At 32.5% G+C, this 25,274-nt stretch overlaps 1 protein-coding gene across 4 annotated transcripts; it reads left to right on the top strand.

Moving 5' to 3' along the window:
- Positions 1 to 7,341: 7,341 nt before the first annotated feature.
- On the top strand, positions 7,342 to 22,432 carry LOC111697344 (sodium/calcium exchanger 1). 4 transcript variants are annotated; one of them, XM_023467312.1, is made up of 9 exons: positions 7,342 to 7,539; positions 9,295 to 9,457; positions 10,243 to 10,333; positions 11,802 to 11,967; positions 14,720 to 14,740; positions 15,675 to 15,811; positions 18,198 to 18,311; positions 20,822 to 20,869; positions 22,304 to 22,432. In XM_023467312.1, exons 1-9 carry the CDS (start codon positions 7,407 to 7,409, stop codon positions 22,415 to 22,417), a joined length of 987 nt encoding a protein of 328 aa, XP_023323080.1. In that variant the 5' UTR covers positions 7,342 to 7,406; the 3' UTR covers positions 22,418 to 22,432. The 4 variants fall into 4 exon arrangements, with proteins under 4 accessions (XP_023323080.1, XP_023323082.1, XP_023323083.1 ...); XM_023467314.1 differs by lacking the exon at positions 14,720 to 14,740; XM_023467315.1 differs by lacking the exon at positions 20,822 to 20,869 and having other exon boundaries at positions 7,343 to 7,539.
- Positions 22,433 to 25,274: the final 2,842 nt, after the last annotated feature.

Below are 25,274 nucleotides of genomic sequence, written 5' to 3'. Positions count from 1 at the left end.
ACCTCCACACTAGACCCCCTAGACAGCTCTGATATCTAAAAAGATTGTTTATGAAAACATATTTACAACTAAGATAGGGGTATCTATGTTTAATTTACATGACAAGTTTATCCGGGTACATGTTTCCTAAATTCACTTATTCATTAGGTTCCTAACAGCTGTATTGAGTAGGGTTCCTATCATCTTTTAGGGGTAGGACGTTTTTTTTCTCTTTTAAATATTTTTTATCAGATCTTATGTAAAGGGTTCCTAACTTCTCTTTAGGAAAGGCTTCCTAACTGATGTCATAGGTAGGGTTCCTGACTTATGTTATGGGTAGGATTCTTAACTGCTCATACGGATAAATTTCTAACTTTACTTATGGGTAGGGTTCCTAACTGCACTTAGCTACTGGTAGGGTTTTCTAACTACTCTTATGAGTAGGATTTTAACTGCTCATATGGGTAAGTTTCTAACTGCTCCTATGGGTAGGTTTCTTAAACACTCTTTTGGTAGGGTTTCTAACTGATCTTATAGGTAGGGTTTCTCAATGCTCTTTTGGGTAGAGTTCCTTACTGCTCTTATGGGTAGGATTCTTTATTGCTCTTATGGGTAGGGTTCCTTATTGCTCTTATGGGTAAGGTTCCTAACTAATCTAACGAATAGGATTCTTAACTTATCTTATGGGCTAGGGTTCCCAACTGCTACTCCAGGTAGGGTTCCTAAATTCTATTATGAGAAGGGAGGAAGGGCCGGAGAGGGGGGGGGAGTTCTTTAATGCTGTTGGTATAGGGTTTCTGACTGCTTTTATGAGTAGGGTTCCTTCCTGCTTTTATGAGTAGGTTTCCTTCCTGCTTTTATAAGTAGGGTTCCTTCCTGCTTTTATGAGTAGGGTTTCTTCCTGCTTTTATGAGTAGGGTCCTTCCTGCTTTTATGAGTAGGGTTTCTTCCTGCTTTTATGAGTAGGGTTCCTTCCTGCTTTTATGAGTAGGGTTCCTTCCTGCTTTTATGAGTAGGGTTCCTTCCTGCTTTTATGAGTAGGGTTCCTTCCTGCTTTTATGAGTAGGGTTCCTTCCTACTTTTATGAGTATGATTCATAAATTCTCAATTCCCCTCCACGTTAGCTCATTTCGCCCTCACATTAAGGATCTTATGAACGTTTTAAACCTGTAAAACCCAAACTTCTTTAGTGCCGAACGTAAACTCTCTAAATCCTATGTAGTTGATCCTGGTATCGTGACCCGATATTTTTATTATCCTTTCAATAATACTCCGTGGAGATGAGATTATGCAGGAACAAGTCACTGTGAACTAGTCAGCAGGAGAAGGTCAAATTTATGCAAAATTACTGCTACGACTTTGTGACATCCTACCTCCTCTAGTTTTGATTTTATACAAAAGTATGAAAAGGGCAAATTTTGTCCCATATAAACAAGTTTGTTCTTCTCAATATCTCTTCAATAAGATTGGTTATGTTTGGAAACAGAAAAAAATCAAATCTTACGAGAAATGAATTGATTCTTCGCTGCAAACTCCAATTTTCTAAGCCCTATTATGTGCAACCTGGTGGTGGAAACCTTTCACATTTTAAACTAATATTCTTTAATCTAAGCTAATTCATAGTTTGAAATATCTAAGGTTTATGACATTAGGTTGCACAGATATAGGGATTAAAAAATCAGAGATTGTAGCAAGGACTCAACTCCTTTGCATAATTTTGAATAGAAGTAAATAACAGATAAATTACATCTGAATAACAAATTATAATAATAATTAATTAAATTCATAATTCGATCAAGTCAATTTGTAGAGTAAAAATTATAATTGTTTAAACATAAACGTTTTTGCAAATTAAAATTATATCAAATGGCATTAAAAAAATAATCAATAAATACGGAGTAACAAATAGCATACACACGCATACCAAAGGAGACAATAAAAAATACTTTTGACGCACAAATAAAGAAGAAAAGAAAAGAGACCGAGTGCTAACAAACAAATATATAAATAGATGATTGCCCGCATGAGCTTATACAGAAATAAAAAATGAAAATACAAGTCACTAAACACAGATAACTTATTGCATTTTTATTTTCATCAAAAATCACATTATTCTCAACTCTATAACATTAACGTAGTCTCAAATTGAGCTAAAATGGACGGAAATGTAAAAGGATAAAAGATATTTCTTCAATAATTTTGAAATATTTAATGTTAAATGCTTTATTCTGGATATTTCACGAACTGAATTAATTTTTTATTGTTTTTTAAACGACGTGAAAATTTATGTTTACATGAAAGGTTTATTGAAAAATATTAGATTTTTGTATTGAATTACACGTTATAGATAAAATCTATTCATATTATCTCCCTCCCCTCTCTTTCCTCACGTTCTCCCCCACTTCTTTTTATTTATATCCTACCCCTCACTTCCTCCTTACTTCATGTATTACTTCCCCTTTCCATTCACCTTTTTATTTATATCCTACCACTCACTTCCTCCTTACTTCATGTATTACTTCCCCCTTTCATTCCCCTTTTTATTTATATCCTACCCCTCACCTCCTCCTTACTTCATGCATTACTTCCCTCTTCCATTCAGTTTTTTATTTATATCGTGTTCACTGACTTGAAAGGTGAAGAATTGAAGACTTGAAAAACAAAATATTATAAATGTTATTTTCGCAATTTTTTAATCAATATTAAATTTATGTCTCTGCATGATTAAGCGCAATATGAGAGAAAAACATATTTTATTACCTCTCCGATTTTCGGGGTAAAAAGTATTGAAAATGAGTTCTACAGGGTGATTTTTAAAAGTCGATTTAAAAAAAACAAGGTACAACAAAAAGATAGTTTTAATATGTACTAACTCGTCATTACATGGCATTTGATAAAGAAATTAATTATCTCCAGCATTGCCGATCTTTCTTTGCTTAAGAAGGCTCTCAAACAACTTTCAAACTTTGAACCCGCGACATTTGGACAATTTGACTTTTTTACATCACATAAGGACGAATTTGATATTTTAAAAGCTGGAATTGTATTCTACAAAATCTTCTCATATATCTAGGGGCCTTATAAGTTATTATAACTGAACCTGGTCAGAAACCATAATTAAAATTTTAAAAAATATATTTTAGTGAGAAAATGGTGAAAAATCCCGTAGTTTTGACAGTGTTTGACCTGTTTAAGGGAGACCTGTAATATTTTTTCTATGTGTAGCCATTATTGCTTCGGGAATTATCAAATGTCAGACAGTATAAGTAAGAAATTGTGAGATATTCTTATATAATTTTCTGGATTTATCATCCATTTTGCTAATCAAATGAAAAAAAATCGACTTTTAAAAATCACCCTGTAGACTGGATACAATAAATTTCAAGAAGAAAATAATCTAAATTGAAAAAAGTGCGAACAATATATGGTCTTATTTTTATACAGATTAGAAAATATTCAATTAAAATGTCGAATCCACAAGTATTGAATGTAATGTTATGAATGTATTGTTATTTCATGACCCGGAAATACATTATTATTTCGCAGAGATAAAATATATGCTATCTCTGCATATTGTACAATTTAGATACATACATATAATATACATCTGTGTTATCGGAATATCTATGTTACGTAAATAACACAGAAGGTTGTCTGTCTTTTTTGGAGATTATTGTGACAATTTTGCTTCTTACATGTCGTATCGGCCAAACCGTAACATTTAAAGGGACTGTATCGGCCAAACCGTAACATTTAAAGGGACTGTATCGGCCAAACCGTAACATTTAAAGGGACTGTATCGGCCAAACCGTAACATTTAAAGGGACTGTANGAGATTTTTGTTTTTTGGGGGACTTTATCGGCCAAACCGTAACATTTAAAGGGACTGTATCGGCCAAACCGTAACATTTAAAGGGACTTTATCGGCCAAACCGTAACATTTAAAGGGACTTTATCGGCCAAACCGTAACATTTAAAGGGACTGTATCGACCAAACCGTAACATTTAAAGGGACTGTATTGGCCAAACCGTAACATTTAAAGGGACTGTAAGTGACTCTATCCACTTACAAAGATGTCTGATCATGTCCGAGTTAAACAGCAATGTTTACAATTTTGAAAACTTCTAATTTTTCAATTGTGAGTACCGTTGTGAATCAGAAATTGTCTTCTTTGCATTGAGGGTCACCTGAAATTAAGCTTACAGTCCCTTTAAATAGATTATAGCCTGCTTCTTTAGCCGGAAAAGTGAATAGTTCTTATATTTTCTCTTTTGTTTCTGTAGCAAAAATACGCAAGTCTCTTCGTAAAGAAACTACTATTGAAAATAATTTCGAATTAAAAAAAATAATTTGATAAAGTAAAAATGAAACAAGTCTCCAGCTTTAGCGTAAATACACAAAGTTTTATATTGAGAAGCAAATATAAAAAATATCTATATTATAATGTTGTAATCTCTGTTTGTTTGGATGTTCGATCATAATTCAGGAACCCCTTGACCGATTTGCCTCAAATTTTGATTAGGGAATTTGGGAGACCCACGGGAATGTTCTAAGCATGGTTTTGAGATTCTAAGTTGAATGGGTAAACTTTTATAGGGAAAAATAGCTAAAATCGTAATTTACGACTAAGTGCGGGTAAACGGTGGAAGTAACTATAATTAGCCTGGGCAACGCTGGGGTTCTCAAGCTAGTTTACAATAAAAAAATGGAGTTCTTTCTACGTAAGTTCATTGGCTTTTTCCTTTTACAACTAGCAAAACAATTTAAAAATGATAAGAACTACTTCTATAATATATATACAGATATAAAAATGTTTTATTTCAATTTTAATAGTTATTTAAGATTAATTGAAAGCTTAACTAAATCCAACATGATTCTTTTTCAAATTCTGTGTTTAATTTAACTTTTAGTAGTTTCAAGATGTCGGAAATTTAAAATTAGTTTGAGAGATAGAGAACAATTTGGTTCTGGGCTCTTCTTCGGTGTATAAATTAAAAAATTTATTTAATTAAGTTAGTTAAAGTATCTTGTCTACACTAATTCAAAACTTTTTCTAAATTATATATTGGTTTTAAAATTTTTAAATAATTATTTTCTGTTATACAAACCGCAAATGTAAATCAAATGTGTCTAAATTGGATGACAAGGAAATAATTTAGATTTAAAAACATTGTTTCTAATTTGCATTAATTTTGAGGGTGGGGAGTATTTTTCTTGATTTTGATTTTAAAAATCATCTGTTTCCATTTGGGTAGTTCCTCCCCTCAGCCCCCCCCCCCCCTACCCCCTTTGAGAAGTTTTTCTACACCCCAACATGCATGCGGTATTATTATTCATATCCCCCCCATTCCACACATTTCCCCCACGTAGAGATTTTTCTGTTATATCACATCATGTTTGCTCGATAATATGTGTAATAGTTTTTTTTTCTAAAACAAAAAATTTCACAAAAAAAATTCTTCGAAAGATTTTCAGTGATATTGTTTTATTATCATCGATGCTAATAACAATGGCAATATTATTGATAATAACAATTTAAAATTGATCATAATAACAACATGTCCATTTATGTTATCACAGCAGTGATAACATAAATATTTGTGATAATTAAAATTTAAAACATTCATTTAGTTTTTTGTTTTTATAAAAGAACAGGAAGTGAGGGGAGAGGGTAAATATCCTGTATTTGTTGCTTACATTTACTTATATAACTATACAAGTATATAGTATATGCACTTTAAATAGAGTTTTTAACTTTTACCAGTGTATCTCCTGACCTGGCTTTGAATAATTAATATATAAACTATAAACATTGAGTTTTCAAAAGCTTAAACTATGCTGCGTGTAGAAGAGACACCTTTCTTATCTCTGGGCATATATTTAAATATAAAACTTATCTTTTTATTACGCTAGCACCCCTCCCCTCTCCATCCCTGGGGCGTAATCCACTCTACAAATTAATGAATAAAGAAAAAACCATAAACATGAGCTTAACAAAAATTACTTCTACGTAACTCACGAAGATGCCTAAAGGAGAATGTTTCTACCTTAAACCTAAATAATTTCTTGGTAGATTTGCAGTTTATCCGCAGAATAAATTTTTTAATTTCGCTGTAGATATTGAGTTTAGCCGTAGCCGCTATCCAATCAAAAGTATTAGCACTAGCGTTAAACCCGAGGAGATAAGACAAGAATATCCAGATATTTTACAATCTTGACTCCAATATTGACAATATTTTCTGTAGACCAAGGTTATAATGCAAGGAAAGTTATTTCAGAGGTGCACGCATCTTTTGTACTGCAGTGTACTGTCTCTGGGCGAAAGTCACAGCCTGACATGGGATCCATCTTTCACATAAAAAATCAATGAAATATTCTGGTCAGAGAAAAATATTATGTGAATTATCAAAATTATCATAATTTAATGCTTTTAACCTCCTCGAATACTGATGCATCGATTCTTGTTTACGAATTCCGCCCAGAGAGAACTGGTTTCAATATGCACGCAAATCGTACACAACTGCAATTAACTTTCCTTGCATTATAATCTTGCTGTTGACAATCCACGTCAAGCTAAAGTAAATTGAACACAAGATTGAAATCTAATATTTTTCAATCATTACTCTTTTTTATTAAAAAGATATTAAAAAGAACATGTTTTGAATTTCTAATACGTAATCGAATTTTTTCGTGAAATCAAAACTCGAGGAGTTATGAGGTCACAAAGTCGTACCAGTGATGTCACGTAAATTTTCCCTTTTCCCTCTGTCTTCAGTTTGCAGTGGATCTATTGATATTTTCTTTATAAACACAATATCTACTTGTTTTTCATTCAAAAATATTTTAAACTAAGAAATAGTGTTTGTACAGCCATATTGCAATCTTTCCAGCAGAAATAGATATATGTAATGTATGCACAAGCTGGGGAATACACCTACCGTTTTGTAAACAATCTATCTGTGGGTTACATATACGATAAACAAAATCAACTCAATGCTTCTCAGGATAGATTATTTACATTCCTCCTTCAGCTGCAGTACAGTTTAAATGTAAACAAAGTTTTTGGTTTAAAGTGACCCTCCATATAAAAGTGGCATGCTTTATTCACAACGGTACCCTTTTAGCCTTCATCTGAACACAAAGATGAATAAAACCGTGTTTTTCTCTTGCGTATTTATACACCCGGGATAAGGAAGGAATTTGTCAGAATTTTACACTTTTCAAGATGGCGGAACGATGCTTAATTGTGCGCATCTAAAGGTTTAAAGTGTGCCATTGTGAATGGGAACTGCAGCTCTATTGGGGGATCACTTTGAATTACGCCGACATTTCCTTTTAATATATTTTTATTTATTTTTTTTAATCGAAATCGCTAAATCTTTTTTATTTTAGTTTCCTGGGTATATCCATAATCGCGGATATATTTATGTGCGCGATTGAGAAGATAACCTCCGCGACTAAGAAGATCAGGATCGCTGGACCCGGGGGAGAAGATGATGATATAATTGAGGTGCCGATCTGGAACGGAACTGTGGCTAACCTTACTCTTATGGCTCTAGGTTAGTTCCTTACCTGTTAAAATATCAACCCGGTTTAGTAAGGTTTAGGGGGAGTCAGAGTTATAATTTGAAAGGAAAAATTGCTTATGAATTTTGAGAACCCGGAAACCTTGCAAGAACCTAAGTTGTAATTGATAAACCTAAAGTTAGATTTGTGATGGTTTAAAGGGACTGTAAACGTGATTTCGAGAGACCCTCTTCAGTACCTTTTATCCTCATTTTCTAGATGAAAATTTTGTCCCGGAAAATCAAATGTGCACTGGCAAGAGGGATGTACACTGTACACTCGAATTTATCTGCATTTAACTTTCAGCTGGAAAAATAAGTTTGTCTCCGTCCTCCTTAATCAGACGAAAGGGTACCTGTGTGAATGGAGTCGGATCACATGAATAGACGTCAATAGTCGCTTTAAGGTTGTAAGTTACAAGGCAACGAATATTCAAAGGTTTAGGATTTCTCTTCCTGGTTCTGAACCCAGGTGTGCCAACTGACAACTTGAATTGCAAATTTGTTGCAATCTTTTGATTCCAGGTTCGGACTAACATTAAAATTTGTTCTTGGAATTATCAGAGTAATTCAAGGCGCAGGACGGATGTTTCAGTTGACTCAATCCGACTTGTTCAAACATTAGTAATTCTTGAATAATCAGTTTTAAAAATTAGGAATTAAAAGCTTAAAAGTTTAGAGTTTTTTTTTCTAAAATAAAACATTTTAAAAATAAAAAATTCAGACTTATTTCCAAGCGGATTTGTAATTTTGTTCTTATCAGTTTACATTAAAGATTGAGAGGTTATTCATTCTTTAAATACACAACAAAAGTTTTTTTTCATGATAAATAATAAACTTTGAAATCTCAGATTACACGTAATAAAATTACGTCATAGATTTTAATACATAGAGAGAAATAAGATAGCTAGATAATCAAGAGAGGAAAGTGGAGATGACAGAAAAAAGGAAAAAGAGAGGAAAGTAGAGATGACAGATAAAAGGAAAAAGAGAGGAAAGTAGAGATGACAGAAAAAAGGAAAAAGATAAAAAATGTTGAGACTATGATTAAATTACGGTGCGAGTAAGAAAACGGAAGAGGATATACAGTAAAGAATGGATGACTTTTATTGGCAAAAAGTACAAATAAATAATTATGTATATGATATCAGGCGGAATACAGAAATGAGTAAGGATGTTGAAAGACTGTAGTACGACTAAGATATAAAGGATTTAAGAATGAAGGATGGAAAGAATATAGATTGGAAAGAGAAGATAAAGAATGGAAAGGATACAAGAGGGAAAAATATAGAACGGAAAAAAATGAAAAAGGAAAAGATCAAGGATTAAGGATTATAAAAATATAGGACGGAAAGGATGCATAGGACGGGGAATAATGTAGGACGGGAAATAATGTAGGACGTAGAGAATATAGGACGGGGAAAGTAAAAGACGGAGAGAATTTAGGACGGGAACGAATGTAGGACGGAGAGATTATAGAACGGGGAAAATAAAAAACGGGAAATAATGTAGGACGGAGAGAATATAGGACGGGGAAAATTAAAGACGGAGAGAATTAAGGACGGAGAGAATTAAGGACTGAGAGAATTTAGGACGGAGAGAATATAGGACGGAGAGAATATAGGACGGAGAGAATTAAGGACGGAGAGAATATAGGGCGGAAAGAATGTTTAGGAAGGGGAGAATATAAACCGAATAGAATTTAGGACTCAAAGAATATAGGACGGAAATAACATATAATATTTGTAGGATCCTCGGCCCCTGAGATCTTGCTGGCGATCATTGGAGTTGTTGGAAACAATTTCGAGGCGGACAAACTTGGACCTGGAACTATAGTCGGCTCAGCCGCTTTCAATCTACTCGCCATCAGCGCTGTCTGCATAGTAGGGATCCCGGACGGAGAAACAAGAAGGTTCGGAGAGTAAATTTAATAAAATTACTCCTGTTAAAGGGACTGTCAATGAAATTTCATCATATATTAAAAAAGTTACATGCGTTGTTAATAACGGTTCTTTTTTTTTATTCTCGTAAATTTGTAAATTTTGTAAGTCACTTTGCTGCATAAATCTGTAAATCATTTGATTATGAAAACAGCAATTAATAAATATCTCCATAATTATTTTTTAAAGGGTATATATATATATATATTTCAGTTTTTAACTTCACATTTTTTATTAAAAAAGAATTATGCTAAACATAATGTTTCACGTCTATCATGACGATCCTCAGTAGTTAAAATTCTTTGAAATATATATACATATACATATATATATATATTGATTTATAGTAAACACTATAAATATATGCTTGTCAAAAAAACACTTGAAATTTACAAATATATACCAAAATATTTATAGTCATTACCATAAATATATGAGATTTTTGTTTTTTGGATCGCACATTAATTGGTTTGGTTTCGCATATATCTATAGTGCATACAATAAATCAATTATATATCTATATATGTAAATATATACTCTTTTAATGAAGGGTCATCTAAGATTGTGTCGACAATCCCTTCAGGAGAAGTACTTGAAACATTTGTGCAATTTCAGAAAATTGCAAAAGTAAATTTATGGAAAGGTTCCAACAAAAGTAATTTTGAAATTTCCACATTTTCTCAAAACTTAGAAAACACAGTCAGACTGCATTCAGAGAAGAAAATATTCTTTTTAACGCACAATACGCATTTTTTAGAATTAAGAACTTCACCGTGTTCTGCGTCACCGCAGTATTCTCCATATTTGCGTACATCTGGCTCCTTATTGTTCTTGTCTATGTATCAGAGGTAGTATTTAATTTTTATCAAGGTTATAATGCAAGGAAAGTTAATTGCGGTCGCGTATACTCTGCGTACACATTGAAACCAGTTCTCTCTGGGCGGACTTTGTAAACAAGAATAGATGCATTAGTGTTCGTTTAGTATCCGAGGAGGTTAAAAGCATCGAATTTTGATAATTTTGAAAATTCACACAATAGTTTCCTATAGCCAGAATATTTCATTGATTTTTTTTTTGTGAAAATGGATTCCCTGTCAGGCTGTGACATCCGTCTTGTGTTTACTTTTCCGCCCAAAGACAGTGAACTGCAGTACAACAAATGCCTACACCTCTGATTAACTTTCCTTGCATTAGTACCTTGATTTATTTTATCATTTGTAAATTGAACAAATTATCATAATCAATTTAAAAAATATAATTATATTGTCATTTTGTTTTTTAATTTTTATTATTATTATTATTATTATTATTATTATAACTAGTTTAATCTATCTATCTATCTATCTATCTATCTCTCTATATATATAGCTATCTATCTATATGTCTATATATTTATCTATCTATCTATCTTTGAAGCCTTTGAAACGACTTGTATCTTAAATACCTAGCGAGTTGCGACTGCCATTTTCTGTTTATTTGAAATGTATTTAAAAGGTTTAATGTTTAATAATAAAGTTGAAAACTATAACAAGGCGTTCAATGAAAATTAAAATAAGCCTATTTACTCAGGATCTTGCCAAATATTCTTTTAGAACTCTAAACAAACACACCACTATGAAAGTTCTGTATATGTATTCAGTCGTACCGTCCAGTCCGGCTACCCATTTTAGACCCATGACGTTTTAAGGAACAAATGCGGCCTGGCAAGATCACAGTGAAACAAACACTTTGCATCCAGCAATGAAATCTTCATATAGAAGGCTTCAAAAAAAGTCGATAAGATTGGTTAGGATAATCAAACCAAAGGCTAGTTAGGCGATCCTTCAAAGTCGGTCCGGTTTCAATACTTGATGCATAGTTTTCAAAGTTGTTTGGATCGGTGTGGATTCTGACACATGTTTATAGGCACGGCTTATATGGATGCACTTGGTTTAATGATTTGTGCGTGGGAGACTCTTACAACCAGCTCATGCATACAATACATACATGCATCAAGCACCATCTATAATATGAAGAACTAGTTAGCAAGGAGAGGCGGAAATATTTCTATTGATAAACAAGATGCATCATTAATGATTTTGTTCTCAAAAATATTCTCCATAAGTTAAAAGATCTGTAAAACATGTTTCTATTCCAAAGTAAAAACAATTGCCTAATTCTGCTTTATTAAAATAATTTTTTGATTTTTGTTTTGAATAGGTTCGTGTTTTTATTTCGCATGTATAAAATTACTTTCTTAGATTATCACACGTTTATAATCTATCTGTAAAGTACATCTTGTATCTGTATCTGTATCTGTATCTTTCTTTACTCTAGAACCTGATCGAGGTCTGGGAGGCCGCCCTTACCTTCCTCTTCTTCCCTATCCTCGTCCTCGTGGCGTATGCGGCGGACAAGGGTTGGTTAAACGTCCTGTTCTGCCAGTCCCCGGCAGCTGCTGCAGATAAACAACGGCAGATTGAACTCGGCAACTTCAGATCCGGTGAGTGTAAGTATATTCATCTTTTTAGGCACCCCTGGTGGACAGTTGGACTAACCCTGGTGGACAGGTGGACTAACCCTGGTAGATAGTTGGACTAACCCTGGTGGACAGTTGGACTAACCCTGGTAGATAGTTGGACTAACCCTGGTGGATAGTTGGACTAACCCTGGTGGATAGTTGGACTAACACTGGTGGATAGTTGGACTAATCCTGGTGGTTGGCTGATTTGACCCTGGTTAGCTGTCCTAACCCTGGTGGATAGTTTTCCTAATCCCGGTGGTTGGCTGGTTAAACCCTGGTGGAAAGTTCACCTAATACTGTAGTTGTTCTAACCCTGGTGGTTAGCTGAGCTTGAGTTTGGATAGATATAGAACTAACAAAAAAATAAAATAAAGGGATTGTTCAGATATTTTGATAAAGTTTAAAGCACTAAATATTAAACAAGGGATTCAAATTATCACTTCTGTATCTGCCTTTAGGTTGGTTTCTTTGTCAATGCCTAAATTCATAATTTTCTCAAAAATTGGTAGCAATCAACATTCTCAAATATCTGAGCAATCCCTTAAAAGAGACTGAACGCAAGTTTTCAAAAATAAGAGCTATAGTTAGATTTTTTTAAAATTTGTATAAAAAGAATTATTACGAGTGTAATTTGAGCGTTGAAAACTTGCATAAACAGACCCAAGTATATTGAAAGAGACTTTTCATATTATTAATACGATACGCAAACTCTGATTTTCTAATCCGTAAATCTTTGCAACCCAGTGTCATAGACCTTATATATTTCAAACTATGAATTCTCTGAGATCAAATAATCAAAGTTTGAAATTTCAAAGGTTTACACCATCAGACTGCAAAGATATAGGGATTAGAAAATTTGAGTCTACGGAGAAGACACAATTCCTTTGTAAGGTAACGTATTACAAATATGAATAAAAGACTTCTTGTTTTAAAACTGGTTTCTGTGCTAATAACATTTTGTTTGACAACTAACATTATCTTACACAAGTTCTGGCAAATTTAACAAATTTAAACAAAATTTTTTTCTGGATCTATTAGCAAAGTAAATTGTTCTGGGGCGTTTACAGGAATTTACCCCCCCCCCCCCCAGGAAATCATATTGTTTTCCTTTTCTATGGAGGCTTAGCCCTATATCACACAGCCTGTGTACGCCCTTGAATAATTATTAACCTTATTTCTCTGTAATGTTTTGTAACGTGCAGTACATTTTACGCATTGTCTTGCTCTTTTACAACTCATATTTGATCTAAACTTGTTCTTTTCCCAGTTTTGGCAAAATATCGCTTTAAAGGGACTGTAAGTGTAATTTTAAGTGACCCTCAATGCTCAGATAGCAATTCCCGATTTACAATCGTTCCTTTGAAACTTTAATCTGACCAAATATGAGAAAGATACAGTCGGTTTACTGACTCGTTAAGTTTTTTTCCTAAAATAATATGGGGGCTGTCAATTAAGTCTCAGGAAAAAAAACATTACTGGAATAAAAGTCCTGAAGAAAATAAATCCGAGGAAAAGCCTAGAAATAAAGTCCTAAGTCTCGGGAAATTTGAACTCAGTAATTTAAGTCTGCAGAAAAAAGTCCTAAAAAAGGTTCTGTATATAATTCCGCGTGCAAGTGTACTATGTAAATGACATCATATACAGGGCTAGTTTCATATTCTTAAATAAAATGCAAAAGGAAATGCTAACTACGCTTGTGATAAATATTTACATATGTAACAAATATATTTTATATTTTTTTGTTTAGAAAATATTTTTCCGAAAAAAAAGCCCTTTTTCCAGTATCTGCATATTATATGTATATGGCTAGTGGTGTTTTAATAACAAGCCGCTGAAAACCAACGATCATTGTAAGGATGTTTACAACTAGGACTTTTTACCATGGCGCATTTTCACTTGTTAAAGGACTTTTTTGTATAAAATCTGGAGCCAGAAAAAAGTCCTAGAAAATAAAGTCTCGAATTGGTAGGATTTTATTTCCAGAGACTTTTTAATAAAAGGACTATTTTTGTGCAAAATTTTAGGACTTTTAACGGAAACTATTTTCCATGAACTTTTTTACCAGTTACCTTGCCGCCTTTGCTTTGAAATTATGCGTACAGTCCTTTCAACTTCGTCAAAAACCAGTTTATCAAACGACAAACATCCTTCCATAAACATCAAAAAACCAGTTTTTCCGCCATTTTCCTAAACCAGTTTAATCCAAACCAGTCCTGATTCTCGTTCAATGCCTAACCTTTACTGCTGACGGGAAAACCCGTTATTAAATATTTACAATACTTTCTCCGTATCACCTCCCCCCTCATTCACTCTACTTTGTACTTTTTTCCACCCGCATACATATAGATTATTTTTATGAAGAATATGTTGTAAAAGCATTGCCTTCCACTGGCGCACCTACTCCTTCCTAAAACTTTGAACGGTTGAGTCCTTGGTTCCTCTTTCCGGTAGCGTCTGATCAAGGTTCAGTAACTACTTTGTGACGATTTAGAACCAATAGAAATTGCAACGGCGATAACATCTATCTATCTGTCAATCTTCCAATCAGTGCTAAACAGTAAACGGAAATATGTACTTTTATATCGGAAACAGGGGGGAGAAAGAAACGTGCAATCTGAGAAAGAAGATCCCCTCCCCCCCCTCACCAAAATTAGTGTTGGTTTTTAATACCAAAATATACAAATATTATATTTAATGTTTTCATACGATTCAATCTTCTTTTTTAACAAAGGCCGCGGCAATAAGTCTCAAGGTAAGCCAGAGCACAAAAACAAACATATTTTTTAAATTTCATATTTTTTTCTCTGAGATTGCATGCTCAGGAAAAAATGTCTATACAATAGTTCTTCACTTGATGTCTCTAGTCATACATTATGAAAAATCACAATTATTAGAAAAAACGTACTTTTTGGCGCAAAAAATTAGATTTTTTGTTTCTTTTTTTTTAGTCACAGTAGATTATTGATAACTATTATAGTCCTTGACAAAGGAACTGATTACTCGCCACAAAATCTATTTTTCTAATCTTTGCAACCTTATGTCGTAAACCTTTCATATTTTACACCATCTGGTTGCAGAGATATAGAGATTAACATATTTGAATTTGTGTTAACCCTATTCCTGCTGGGGGGGGGGTTTTGAAAAATCAAAGGTTTACATCATCAGGTTGCAAAGATATATGTATACTTATAGTTCCTTTTAGTAAATGAATCTATAAGAATTAGATTTCCAAGAATAGGGCTATGTAAGGGGGGGGGGGGAGCGAATATCAGGAAATCTAATAAGTTATAGATCCATTTATGATATTTGTATGTAGATATTTTCTGTAAAATATTAACAAGTGTGTTGAAAATGAATAACATTTGTAAGGAATTTTTGTACATTTTTTATTTGCATTTCGGTAAGATAATACAGTTTAGTAAATAGAAAAATGTTTTAATAAGAATTATCAATTGCTTTAAGTGTAAATCAAATCATTTTTTATAAACTTATAAACTTAGATGTAGAATGTAGAATTCTTCCATTTTTTGTCTGTAGAAAAAATTCGCAACTACTTTTCAAAATTTCACAATTGAATTGTAAACTTTAGTGTACAGTGTACACAAAAGGGTTGCGGATTTTTCTGAATATTTATGGTTGTCGTCTTCCATTTATGTTATGGTATGCCTACTAGTTCCTTTTTTTAGCGGAAGGAATGCTGGAGTCCCAGGACTACTTCCAGGATGGTAAAGTGAACAAGACAGCCCTCGTCTCCTTCATCAGGGAAATCAAGAAGAACACCAAGCTCAGTGATGAGGATGCTGCTGTTATCGCAGCGTCGAAGGTAAATCAATATCATGGGGAATTTAATTAGAAATAAAGGATTCTAACTATTTTGATTTCTATTCGTCCAAAAATTGTAAAATTTCAATCTGAGAGATAAGTTTTTGTTACCCATACCCAAGTGTAACATGTTCAATATTTATTTTAGTTACACTCGATCATCCTTACATGCATACTTACATTTTTCAGAGAACTGAACATTTACACCCTGAACTATACTACATACAGAAAGTGTAAAGCACAACTGCAGAAAGTTTTAAAACTGAATATTTGAGTTTTAATCCACCATTAAAACTCAAACCAAGGATTTCTCAAGAACTTAAAATAATTTTAAAAAAAATATATTTTGCATATAAATAACCTGTAGAGTGGATAATTTCCTTTTTTTGGATAATACATCGTTAAAATCTTGGAAAACTGTTTAGTTTTTGGTTTAAACATTAAAGGTGCAACGTCAAATAAACGCGGGAACTCGACTCTAAGTTTAAAAACAAAAGAATTAAAATCCAGTATATAGTATATTACTTCATTGATTTTTCTAAAACAATTTTTATGGCAAAAATATTAGATTATCAAATGCCAAATGATCAAAAATCTTTAAGTGATCAAAAAAATGTACGCTAAACAGTTAGGACAGCTATTCTTTTTCAATAATATACAATTTTACAATAAAGTTAATTTTAAAGTTTAAGGTATTCTTTATTACATATTTTTATGATAAAACATCTGTAAAATGCAAACTCTCCCTTTCACGCAATCTATTTTTCTTCTTTCTCTTCTCTTCTAGTTTCTAGTCTTCTCTTCTATTTATTTTCTTCTGTTCTCCTTTCTTCTGTTCTTTTTTCTTGTCTTTTCTTGTCTTCTCTTCTATATTCTTCTGTTCTCTTATCTCTTTTCTTCTCTTCTCTTATCTCTTATCGTCTCGTCTTTGTTTACTCTTTGTTGTTGACATTTAACCAATTTTGAGATGAACAATGCCGTACAATCAGTTGTTTTTATTTTTCTCTGATTTGTTTACATTTCTAGCTTGTAGACCTATGGCCAATTTCTTATTTATTTAACCATAGGTACAACTATAGGTTGCATCTATCTATCTACACTGCTCTGGTAAAGCGTAACCATAGTGTGATTATGGTTCTACCTATGGTAGAGCGTCTCTAAGAAATTGGCCACTAATTCGTACTCCATAATTAGGCATTTGATCATTTGGCATTTGATATTCTGATATTTTTGCTATATTTATATATACTTTAATGTATATACACTGGAGTAAAAAAGTAAAAAAGTGGGTATAGCAATGTTTTGCACAAATAGCCAAATAAAATTTAAAATAGATTAAAACGTGACCAAAAAAAATCACATATATTTTGGAAAAAAATTCCGCGATATTAAATATGCCACAGGCTACGAACTAGCCTATTGTAGGTATAAACCCTATCCTTTCAGTTTACATATATATATATTGGTGCGTATAATGTTGAACTTTAATTGTTTAATAACTTTGGTTCTCCTCTTCTTGTATTTATCTTTATAAATCAATAAAATCCAACATGCTATCTTACACCTAATCATCTCCGGTTTCATTAACACATTTCATTTGGTTCAAGAACTGATAAGAAGTATATAACACTATCTCTGAACGTTTATCAATAAAAATTCCACAAATGAAAGCAAAAGAAGCTTTTGCGGAATAAAGATGCAAAATTAATGTGGGTTTGATTCTATAAAGTTTAAAAAATGACAATTAGAAAAATAATTATATTTTTTGTATTATTGCGGCACCTGTGTGTTTAAATTTAACTTTTTAAAAATTGAGTCTTTGCCACAAGCTCTGATTTTCTAATCCCTTTATCTTTCCAATCAAATGTTGTACGAGTAGATCTTAGATATTTAAAACTATGTTGGATCACAAATTTAAAGTGTTTGAGGTTTCAAAGGTTTTCACCAAAAGGTTACACAGATATTGTGATTTGAAAATTTAAGTTTGTGACAAAGACTCAATTTCATTTATATTTATCAAAAGATTTCTATAAAAATAATTAAAAGTCACACAGAGGATACAACTTTTGATCATGGAATATCGCTTAGCACCGGAATCAACATCTAGTGGACACACTTTAAGTCGGGAAATTGTATTGTTCTTTGCACCTTTAAAGGGAGTGTTTGCGAAAAATGAAAGCTGGTATATAGATAGAAGTAAAATTAGTAGCTATCGAAACCAAAGTAGCATATACCACATTTCATTTTTCGCAAACACTCCCTATAAGGTGTTCTGCGTCTAAGGTAAAGCCATCGACGGGAAAAGTAGAATTAAAGATTTAAGTCACAAAAGCACCACCCTTAGTTTAATTTTACGAAAAGGGTCTTATGTAATAATTTTTACATAGGTTGTGGACTCCCAGCCTAAGTCCCGTATCTGGTATAGGATCGGAGCTACCAGGGATATGACGGGAGGACGAAGAATACAACCCGGCTCCAGGATGAGCACTAAGCTGAGAGAAGTAAGTAGATTTAATCCCAGGGAAGAATTCCTTCCCTATGCTTCCTCTTCATTAACCCTATTAGTTTTCTTCTTCTTGTTTATAGTCGGATCATATATAATCATATTTAACAAAACCTAACAAAAACCCTCTGATTTTTTTAATTTAGGATTAAATAAAGTTGTTAGTTCATAACCAAACTAACCATGGAAGGAATTGAGTTTTTGTCACTAACTCAGTTTTTTATCCATAGATTTCTTTACAACCCAATGTTTTGGACCTTTGAAACTATACATTCTGTTGGATTAGATAGTCTAGGTTTGAAATATCAAAGATTTACATCATCAGGTTGCAAAGATATATGGATTCGAAATTTTGAGTTTGTGGTAAAAACTCAATTTAAGGTCCGAGTGAAATGTTATTATCTTTAAATTACTTTGAATTTACATTTAAAAAATTTGAACTTTTTAACCCAACATTCTAGGCTACAGAGAAGATATTTATTCTTTCAAGCTTTACTATCTACTGAGATTATCCTTGACTACGTAGAACCTTTATCTCTTCTACATATATTCTTTCTAGCTTTTCTATCTACTGAGATTATCCTTGACTACGTAGAACCTTTATCTCTTCTACATATATTCTTTCAAGCTTTTCTATCTACTGAGATTATCCTTGACTACGTAGAACCTTTATCTCTTCTANTATATGTATATATATATATATATATATTTCTATATACGAAACGAAAACACTATTCCATTTACCTGAGTCATCAACATAGTTGCCTAAACCTGCGCAGTTTCCTAAAACTCTTAATTTATTAAAATTATCTTAGACCTCAGATTTTTGATATCCTGCGTACCAACTTTTTCTGAATAAACCATATAAAGAATATTCTAAAACTGCGGAGAGACCCTTATATTCCAATATGTAAACTCCTTTGACTATGAAGGCAGTGAATTCACGGTTTGAGATCTTGAAACTGTTTTGCACACTATTCAACTGCACTTGCACACTGTTGCAGAGCAATGCTTGATTCTCTATTCTTTGAAAATGTAAGTTTTGTTTGATTTTAGAAAACTATTTTAATTTTATGCCAGTTTAAGAGGTAGTATTTGTAATTAGTTTAAGAAACTCCAAGTAAAATGGGATTTGATTGTATAATGCACACCTACGTATACAAGCAAACCCTGGATGTGGGGGGGGGGAAGGTTTAGATATTCTTTTTATAAATATTTTGAACTTTTTCTCCGTAACTTTAATTTTATATAAAATATGAAATTGTTAATGTGAAAATATTTTTAATTAAAGTAAAAATCATGGAAGAATACAAAGGGGGATATTTTTTTATTAAAAAGGACTCTTCTAATTTAACCTTCAAAAAATAAAATAAAATGAAAACCCTCAAATCTTATGTTGTTTGACTTTTAACTGAATCCGAGACGAGAAAGGTTTGAACGCTTAATAAAGCTGGATTAACGGGACTATCGGCGGAATTTCAAAATTTCCAGCATAAATCCGAAATCACTTTAATATCACAATTGGAAATTATCATTTTTCAGATAGAAAACAGCATCATTTTTAACCGGAATCGGACAGGCCTGGAGGATCACTTGAAATTTCGACGCCAGTCCCTTTAAGGTTGCTTCTGTACAGTGTACAATTTCGATAAATGATTGTACATTGTAGCTCCCCCCCCCCTTCTAGAAAAATTCCTGTGTACGCCTCTGAATGGAAATCTCCTAATTCTATCGATTTAATTTATGTACACTTAGCACAACCCTTAGTTTGTGTATGTGTTAGGGTAGATATTGTATAGCTTCGTAAACAGAGGGTTGGACAGTTTTACGATACAGATCTTCCACCGAACATGAGCCGGCTTTCAGATCGTCTTTAATCTTTGAAAATGTCTGTATAAAAAAGTGCATGACTCCAAAACTTTCCAAAGTAAGGTCTACTTTTTGGTATCTTAAAAAATTACAAAGAGATTCTTTATATCTCCAGTGAATTTTAAAGGTCAAAAAAGGGTATTTTATCGTTTTTCAAATGGTAATCCTTGTAAAATTCACATAATAGATCTCAAAAAGACGAGATCTATCATTTCCTTTGATAAAATTATCCTGATTAGTGGGGAAGGCTGTATTTCGCGTCAAAATTTAGGTTTTCTCAAGATTATAATGCAAGGAAAGTTAATTGCAGTAGCGTATACTCTGCGTACATATTGAAACCAGTTCTCTCTGGGTGGAATTTGTAAACATGAATAGATGCATCAGTGTTCGTTTAGCATCCGAGGAGGTAAAAAGCATTAGATGTTTTGTAGATATCCAAAAAGAAGTTTTGTAGATATCCAAAAAGAGGTTAAGTTTGTTGGAATTTAAAAATGTTGAATAAGTGCTTCTCGAATGGATTAAATATACGTAAGTTTCGACCTGATTCGATATCGTTCATATGCCGTTAACTGGCATTGTTAGGAATTAACAGTTTTTCAACGGTTTTGGTTTCTTATTTCTAACAAGAGTTTTCTCCAGGGTTTAGGAGGTCTAACCTCTAAACTATCCGAGGATGGTGTTCTCAAGGTAGTAGGATAGATGCATGTCGTCTTCATGTTCTAAACTTCGTTTTTTATTTGTTTTTATGTTCTAGGGATCTACGGACAGATGAGAAAAATTTGAATCCTATTTTTTAATAACAAAAAAAAATAGTTTGTTTTTCTTGATCTAATTTTATTCTTATTTTTCTCATTTTGTTATTGGTTGCACGACATTTTTAATAGTAAAAATTATAAACTTTCAATAAATAGTTTTTTTAGAGTATTTCAGAATACTTAAGTTTTTTGCTTGAATTTTGTATTTGAATCTTTAAAAAATCTAGAATCTTACTTTTTTAGTTTTATTATACCATCGCTTTCTTTGGTCCTTTAGTCATATAATTTCTTATTTTGTTGACATTTTTAGTGAATAAAATCGAAATCAACGATATGTCAACAACAGGCTGAAAGATGAGCATGATCTTTAAGAAATATTATATTTTATTTAATCACTTGTAATGGGTTGCAATTGGAAAAAAAAAATTCTTGAAGAAAAGAGAATTGATTCTCGAAAAGTTTTAAAACATTTCATGAATCTATTCTACAGGGTGTCCCAATAAACATGGGAATTCAGTGACGAATTCGATATCGTCTTTTTAATTGATTCTTTGATTTAGAATAGTGATACCTACTGAGAAAGCTGTAATCTGTAAGAATTTCGTCTGATATGTTCACATTTTGTTTGTTTATGTTTTGACTGCAAACAGTTGTACTTAGTAAAACAAGAAAATTGTCCGTCTTCACTGATCAACTTGCGAGACATTATAGACACATCTTTACAGCCATTTACCCTTTCCATAAATTAAATTGTAGCAGACATAATAATATTAAGGCTTTTGAAATTAGGTATTACAATGCTAATTCATAACAAAGACGATATCCAATTCGTCACTGAATTCCCATGTTTTTTGGGACACCCTGTATGACGCACTGACGCATTTTTATTAAAATATAATTTTGAATTAACTACAACTTTTTTCGATTAAATCCATATACTGAACACCTTACACATTGTATTTAAACATAAAAGATATAGTTTTGTTTTAGGAACTTCTTTAAATATATATTTAATTAAAGTTTAAGCTTTTTAGGTTCATAATTTTAGTTCAAGTTGTACGTTCGAAACTAGCTGATTGAGAATATTTCATAATATAATAATTTATTCAGTTTTATTATGTTTGGTCTTAGGTTTTATTTTTATGTTAAGGTTTAGATATTAAAAACAGTTTATTTGCACTTGCTTTTGTCCGTCATTAGTTTTCCTTCTAAAAAATCTAATATTTTCTCNTAATACTACCCTCCAACATACGATGAGCAAAAGCAAAATGTTTCATTATCATTTTTCTTCACTGGGGTGCGTGCAAGAAATCCGCCAAATGCGGGAGTGTTCACTGTCAGCTGTACAGTACTGTGTGTACTCTAGGTGTACGAGGCGATCAATGAGCATGAGGAACTCCCCAATATCGTTTACCCGGACTCTGACGAAGAGAAGTCTATTGTAGAATTTCATGCATGTAAGTTTAACCATTTTCTTTAATAAGTTTATAAATTCTGATTTTTACAACAGTAAAATTTGTCATCTAAAAAATCATAATTCACGTCGATGATATCAGTCGTACAAGCTTTATGTGGATCTGTGATTTTTTAACCGTCCTGCATAACATAAAACAATTTTTGACATTTTCAGTATTTACAACTAATTTAAAAGAAAGATAAGGGAATTTTTCTTCACCAAGAATAATTAGGCCTACAACATATCTAGAGTGAAGAGCGGAATGAGTGTAGGAAAAATTGGTCAAGGGAACCCGTGGTTAGATAAGATTTAAAATTTCCGAAAATTTATTTTATCGTCTTTTGAGTTAAAAAAACACCAATTTTTTCATAAAAATAAGCGGGTAGTTATTTTACTTAATTCTCTAAATAAAAGTAAAGTAACTGAAGGTCCCAAAGTAGGGAATTACATGGGACGGTAAATGTTGGCCAAAAGGTGGTAAAAAAACCTTTTTGATTTATGTAATAAAATTTTTGTAAATATGTTTGAGGATTATAAGCATTGTACAGGATATCATACTCATAAACAAACAAGCTTAATCATCTTATCAAATTATAGATAAGAGTGAAAAGATAAGAAATATCGATTTTGCAGATGAACAATGACATAATTATGACTTTACGACTTATCACGCTAATAATATATAATAAAACCAAAATCAATAAAAATTTCAGAATTGCTAAGATTATAAGTTCTTAGTTTTTCCTGTCCATCTTTTATCCGGTTCTCCACCTTTTTCATAACAATTTATGGCATTAAAATCATATAAAATTACTTTCTTCCCGCACTTCATTAAATTGCAATTGAAATCTTAAACCCGTTTTCTGATTCGTTAAGCGGGCGCGCTAATTTTGAACCTAAAATCGTTTTTAGAGTAAAATACTGAAATANTATAGCCGGCCAAACGGCTGGACCGATTGGGCTAAATTTTTTGTGGACACTCATAGGTGGCCGGGTGGTGTCATAGGCTAAAAAATTCGAAATTTTTTTCTTTCAATTTTTCTTAACGGGCAACGCCGGGCCCTTCAGCTAGTTTAATATTTTCCAGAAAGGTAATGTAAGTTTTTTCATTTCCTTGATTCAATTTTATAGTTTTGATTGCAATGATTTTACTTGTTATTTTTTCTCATTCTAACCGACCACAAAGAAAAAATAACTATTTAATCATGATTATTCTTGTTGAGTCACTATGGAGGCCGTAGGGCTGGTCACGTTCCAACTTTTTCTAGCCGTTTCGTTAACGGTTACTTCCAAATACTCCCACAACTTCTATTTTTGGAGGTTTTTAATTGTTTTTTTTTCTCTCAAACGCTTTATTTTGTATTTTTTTTGTTATATCTACCTTGTAAATAGTACTTACTAATTCATCCAACAAGCTGTCTTGTGTTATTATAAGAGACAAAATGTTTTTTTTTGTTTTTTGCAGGGTTTAACTTATTCTTGTTAGTTAATGGTTTAAATTCAAAAAATTCCGTAGATAAAAATCAGCGCAAACAACATGTCGATTCAATTAAAAAAGCAGATCGTTGTCGTCACGTCAAACTCAAGAAAATTTCACGTCAGAATGAAATCTTACATGGTTTCCTTTTATTGAAGAGCTATTGGGAAAAACCAAAATGTTTTGAATTTCTTGGATGCATCTTAAAACATTTTCCGCTCTCATATACTTCATACTTATGCGTCAAACCCAAACTAGAGGAGGTACAAGGTCACAAATTTGTAACAGTAAGTCGCATAAATGTGACCTCGTTCTTTTGTTTAGTCAAGTGTATTGATTTAAATTAAATTCTATTCAAATGAAGTAAATATTGTTTAATAAATTTCAGCAGTACATTTTTTGCTTTATGTTAATTATAAATGTGATTATATTATAATAACTCCATAGCCATTAACAAAAAATATTATAATAATGTTAGAATTAAATAACAAAAATGCAATTTTGCGATTATATTTATCTTGGTTTTCCCCACGTGTACTCTTGGGGTTTATTAATAATTTTTTTTCTAAATAATAATAATGATGATCATGATAATGATGATAAACATATTAATAAAAAAGATTGGACCAATCAAAAAAGATTTCCCTGGAACAAATATATCTAGATTTATCTAGTTCTATCTAAATGTCATCTGAAAAAGAAAATACTAAAAAATAATGGACAAAAGTGATTCTCTTCAAAACAGATATGAACAGGGGTGTATATTAGTTGTGAGACTCATATTTTGCCCCCCCCCCCCCCACCCCGTCTTTTTAGAATCACATTTTTTCTCCAAATCCACAGCTTTAAAAACAGCTATATTTTACAGGTTTCGGAAGAAGTTTGCTGCAGCTGCGGGGGGGGGGGGGTGCAGGGGGCAGAGCCCCCCTTGGATTTTTTTTGTATAATGGATTTTTGGATTTTAGTAGTATAATTGAGCGTTTTAGTGCACTAAAAAGTTCAACTTCAAGATCCCCTGATTTTTTAAGCACTTCTGATGCTGTTTTTTTAATTTTGTTTTTTTGTGTGCTTTTTTCCCTTCCCTTCCCCATTTCCCCTTCCCTCTTGCCCCTTTTCCCCTCCCTCTTCCCTTTTCCCCCTCCCTCTTCCCTTTTCCCCCCTTTTCTCTTCCCTTTTCTTTTCCCTTCTCTCTTCCCTTTTCCCTTCCTTTTCCCCTTCCCTTTATCCTTTTTCATTTTTTCTTTATTTTTTCCCAAAACCCAATGAAAGCTCATATTTTTGCCACCCACCCCCGGATAAATTTACAAAAATAAATACAACCCTGGATATGCATCTACAAAATGTCTTGATATTTCTAAAAGATACAGTGTGCGGAAATAAAATAATTGTTCATTCAGGTTGGTT

The sequence above is a fragment of the Eurytemora carolleeae genome, unplaced genomic scaffold (genome assembly GCF_000591075.1).
Source record: "Eurytemora carolleeae unplaced genomic scaffold, Eaff_2.0 scaffold10, whole genome shotgun sequence".
Taxonomy (NCBI): Eukaryota; Metazoa; Arthropoda; class Copepoda; order Calanoida; family Temoridae; genus Eurytemora; species Eurytemora carolleeae.
This window is presented reverse-complemented; position numbering and strand designations above follow the sequence as displayed.

Coding starts and splice junctions, on each gene's coding strand:
- LOC111697344 (XM_023467312.1), top strand. CDS start 7,407: ATGTGCGCGATTGAGAAGATAACCTCCGCGACTAAGAAGATCAGGATC. Junction 11,968..14,719: donor ACTCGGCAACTTCAGATCCG/GTGAGTGTAAGT, acceptor TTTTTAACAAAG/GCCGCGGCAATAAGTCTCAA. Junction 20,870..22,303: donor CCGAGGATGGTGTTCTCAAG/GTAGTAGGATAG, acceptor TGTGTACTCTAG/GTGTACGAGGCGATCAATGA.